Below are 4,807 nucleotides of genomic sequence, written 5' to 3'. Positions count from 1 at the left end.
ATTTCTAAGAAGATATATTACTTTATTATACTTTTGATGTTATATTTCTTATCCTAAAACTTATATATCCCCCATCCTAAAACCACTTTTATGGTATGCCATTTTCTATTTCCAAAAACAGACATCAGAAGTGCAATTACCACCTAATCGGAATATCGAGCTGATTACAGTGGTCTGTACGAGGGGGTGCTGAAAAGTTCCTGGGTTTGGGTAAAAGAAAATGCAGGAAGATCAGTTGATTATTATTTTATTCAACATATTCCCCTCTCAGATTCACACACTTATTACAACGGTCCTTCAGTGTTTCTAAGCCCTGAAAAAAAGAACTCGGAAGGTTGAGCCTCCAACCAGGCCTCTGTAGCAGCGATCACTTCCGAATCGGAGAGACATTTCGTTCCCTTGAGATGTTTCTTCAGTTGTGGAAAGAGGTGAACGCGGTTCAACAGACACGTGTTTAAAGTGATGTGTGAACGTGTGAACGGGGTATTTGGGGTTTAACCAACGTGTTCGACAACCAAATACCCCGTTCACACATCACTTTAAACACGTGTCTGTCGAACCGCGTTCGACGAACCGTTAGACCGGATGGTCTACCAATGCGAAGCCAAAGTCGCGTATTTTCCGTAGAGTTTCATGTGGTTGTGTGTGCTGGTGCATTGTCCTCCAAAAAGAGGACCTCACAGCTCAGCTTTCCACGGCGTTTCTGCTTCAAAGCTTAATGCAATTCGGTCAACATAAACATGTAGTATTTTGCGTTGATGGTGCGACCCTTGGGCAGGTATTTTATGAGGAGCACTCCATCTCTGTCCCAGAACACTGAAGCAAGTACCTTTCCAGCTGACTTCTGGGTCCGAAACTTCTTGGGACGCGGTGAACCGCTGTGTCGCCACTCCATTGATTGCTGCTTGGTCAGGGGATCATAGTGATGAAGCCAAGTTTCATCCATGGTGACTAAACGAGCCATAAAATCGGCCATCCCCGCTGCAAACCGGTCCAAAATCGCCTTTGATGTTGTCACTCTGATGCGCTTCTGATCTGCGTTCAAGTATTTCGTCACCCATTTTGCGGAAGACTTTCTCATGTCCAGAATGTTGTGGATGATGTGGCCAACTCTTTCGCGGGAAATCCCTAGAGTCTCAGCTATGACTTTAGCTGAAATCCGGCGGTCCTCGAGAATCATGACGTGCACAGCGTCGGCTTTCTCCTCTGTGGTTGCGGAAGTTGGCCGTCCTGACTGGGGTTCATTTGTGACCTCAAAATGACCAGTCCGAAACCTTGACACCCACATTTTCACTGTAGAGTATGATAAGCAGTCATCCTTCAAGACGTCCTTCATCGCACCATGGATTTCCCTCTCCCCTTTGCCTTGGAAGAAGAGGAACTTCATGACCGCCCGTGCTACAATTTTACCAAAATCCACTGTAGGCGCTGCCATCATGCTTTGAACCTGCAAAAAGGAAAAAATATATTGTATACCATCATGCTTTTTTTTGCCTATCTTCTAAATAGTTGTCCTACCTCCCCTGTAAAAGTAATAGCTCTACCCCTTCATGATACCCTTAAAGCCAGGAACTTTTCAGCACTCCCTCGTAACTGTATTCACAACCACCGAAAATTCCACCCGCACAATACATGCAACCGTATCAAGCTGTATTAAGCTTCCGCGATATGGTTTAATGACCGTATCGTCCCGCAAAGGTTAGGCCGGTCCTGCACTGGGCATATATACACACGTACATATATACATATACATATAAATATACATTATACATATACATATACATATACATACATACATACATATACCAAGGCTTTTTCCCCCTTACAAGGAGGGTAGCCAAAAAGAAAAAGGCATAAAATCATTCCCACTCATTCCATCCCTGAATACACTCCACACCCCTCCACCCTCCCTCTTATCTTAGCACCTCCTGAATGACGGGTCATCCCTGCACCTTGTCCACTGCCCTGGGTCAGAAGCAGTGTCGCAAGACACAGCACATCCACAGCAAGGCCACTTTATTAAATCGGCGACCCCCCCTCTCCGTCCCCCATTGCATAAAATGAGAGGACGGGGAGAAATCCCTTCGGGCTGCGCCAAATTTTGCTCACACATACTACCTCACCCCCCATCCCCCCCCCACCCATTGCACCTCATGCATCACAACATCATCCATATACAACCATTCTCCATTCACCCCTGTCTTCTGTCCTCTCCCGTCCTTCCTCAACAGACATTCCCCTCTTCCCCAAAGCCCCCTTCACCCCATCCATCCACCTCATCCTAGGACGTCCCCTCATGTTCACTCCCTCCACATCTGCCTTCCATACCTCTTTTACTAGTCTTTCTTCACTCATTCTTTCCATGTGTCCAAACCATCCTAATATCCTTTCATCAACCCTATCTCCCAGCTCCTTTTCCACCCCTGTTCTCCTCCTCACCTCCTCATTTCTCACTCTATCTAGCCTAGTAACCCCCATCATACTTCTCAGACACCTCATCTCAAACACATTCAAACTCCTTCTCTCTTCTTCTCTTATGTTCCATGTTTCTGCCCCATACAGTGCTGTTGGCACAATCACTCCTTCATACAGTCTCCTCTTAGCATCCATTCCCAAATGTCTATTCCTCATTACACTCTTTAATCCACCAAGGCATTTACTCGCTTCTCTCAATCTACATTCTACCTCCACTTTCACGCCACCTTTCCCTGCCACATTTGCACCCAAGTATCTAAAACTATCCACTTCCTCCAGTCGCTCTCCCTTAATGCTCACTTCCAGTCTACTGCCACTTTCACCCCTTGTACATCTCATCACCTTACTTTTACCCACATTTATCTTTAGCTTTCTTCTATCACATACTCTCCCAAACTCTGCCACCAACTTCCTCAATCCCTCCTCCGATCCATATACATATATATACATATACATATACATATACATATACATATACATATACATATACATATACATATACATATACGTATACATATGCATATACATATACATACATTCATACGTACATACATACATACATACATACATATATACGTACATTCATATATACATACAAGCGTACATACATACATACATACATATGCACATACATATGTACATACATATATACATATATACATACAAATATACATACATACATACATACATACATGCATGCATGCATGCATACATACATACATACATACACATATGCATACATACACATACAGGTGTTCTTTACGTTTATGATTACAGGTAACTAGACATGTACTTGTACATACATCCCTACTCGTACGCTTTATAACCGAGCTTCTAATTCAGACTTATCTACTTATACTTTTCGAGTAATCTATCCAGTGGTTTATTGTCCATTTCACCATGTAATTGGCCCTACCGTTCATTAACCCATTCTATCTTACTCTTACAATTCCTCTTCCAGCACGAAGCAATTTGACATTAAAGCTCAATCTCCAATTACCATCCCCCTCTCCTTCCTCCTCTAACTAGCTATCGTCCTCCCTAACTCTAAACTCACCATTCCACGCCTTAAAGTATATAAGGCGTCAGATAACAATGATAGTTACGATGTTTCTTACCTTGACTTTAGCAAAGCCTTCGACAAAGTGCCCCACCAGAGACTACTAAATAAAACTAGAGCCTATGGCATAGGAGGAAAAGTGTTAGAATGGGTTAGAGCTTGGATCAGTGACAGAAAACAGCGTGTCATCATAAAGGGTGTAAAATCCAGGTGCGGGAGTGTTTCTAGTGGGGTCCCCCAGGGCTCGGTTTTGGGTCCCTTATTGTTCATTATGTACATAAACGACTTGGACAATGGGATTAATAATGATGTTATTAAGTTTGCGGGGATGATCTTAACAAATGATTTACATGGTCAGTGAAATGGCAAATGAATTTCAATATCTCAAAGGGCAGCGTGTTAAACATACTGCTACACAACCCCGAAAATAGATATAGCTTAGACGACACGTTTTTAGAGAAAACTGAAAGCGAGAAAGACTTGGGAGTTCTAGTGAGTCCTGACCTTAAATCCAGGAAACAGTGCATTAGCACCAGGAATAAAGCTAACAGAGCATTAGGTTTCATTGCTAGGACAGTTACGAATAGAAGTGCAGAGGTAATTATCAAACTCTATCTAGCGTTAGTTAGACCCATTCTTGACTATGTAGTACAGTTTTGGTCTCCGTCTTATATAATAAACATAGGTTCACTAGAATCAGTACAGATGAGAATGACCAAAATTATACATGATCTCAGAAATTTGCCTTACGAGGAGAGGCTTAGGCACCTTAATTTACACTTTCTGGAAAGACGTAGAGTGCACGGTGATCTAATAGAGGTGTTTATGTGGATCAAATTTAACAAGAGTAACGCAAACAAGGTCATCATATTAAGGCAGCAGGCCAGGACTCGCAGTAATGGATTTAAACTGGACAAATTTAGATTTAAGAAGGAAACAGGCAAGGATTGTTTTACTAATAAGGTGGTCAACGAATGGAGTAGACTTAGTAAACTTGTGGTGATCGTTGAAACTATCAGTTGTTTTAAGAAATGGTTAGTCAACTTTATGGATGAGGATGACAGGTGGTAATGGACATGGAACTGCCTAGCGTAGGCTTTATGGTCTCTCGCAGTCTCCTTCATTCTTATGTTTTTATGTCCACGTAGTGAGATATGAGAAGCCCCTGGTAAAGCCCTGTGAGTTGCGGTAAGCCTTTTTTTTTTTTTTTTTTCATAGCGATATTGGGTCGACCCCCTGCCTGGCCAGGGCTGTCAGGAACCAACGCGACAT

General features: G+C 42.7%; 1 protein-coding gene across 1 annotated transcript; it reads right to left on the bottom strand.

Moving 5' to 3' along the window:
* Nucleotides 1–715: 715 nt before the first annotated feature.
* Nucleotides 716–1,435, bottom strand: LOC143025814 (protein GVQW3-like). Its single transcript, XM_076185825.1, has one exon. The coding sequence runs from the start codon at nt 1,433–1,435 to the stop codon at nt 716–718; it is 720 nt and encodes a 239-aa protein (XP_076041940.1).
* Between the last annotated feature and the right edge of the window lie 3,372 nt (nt 1,436–4,807).

The sequence above is a fragment of the Oratosquilla oratoria genome, chromosome 5 (assembly GCF_046742065.1).
Source record: "Oratosquilla oratoria isolate Oo_2021 chromosome 5, ASM4674206v1, whole genome shotgun sequence".
Taxonomy (NCBI): Eukaryota; Metazoa; Arthropoda; class Malacostraca; order Stomatopoda; family Squillidae; genus Oratosquilla; species Oratosquilla oratoria.
The sequence above is the reverse complement of the archived record's forward strand: the minus strand, read 5'-3'. Positions and strand labels throughout refer to the sequence as shown.

Coding starts and splice junctions, on each gene's coding strand:
- LOC143025814 (XM_076185825.1), bottom strand. CDS start 1,435: ATGGCAGCGCCTACAGTGGATTTTGGTAAAATTGTAGCACGGGCGGTC.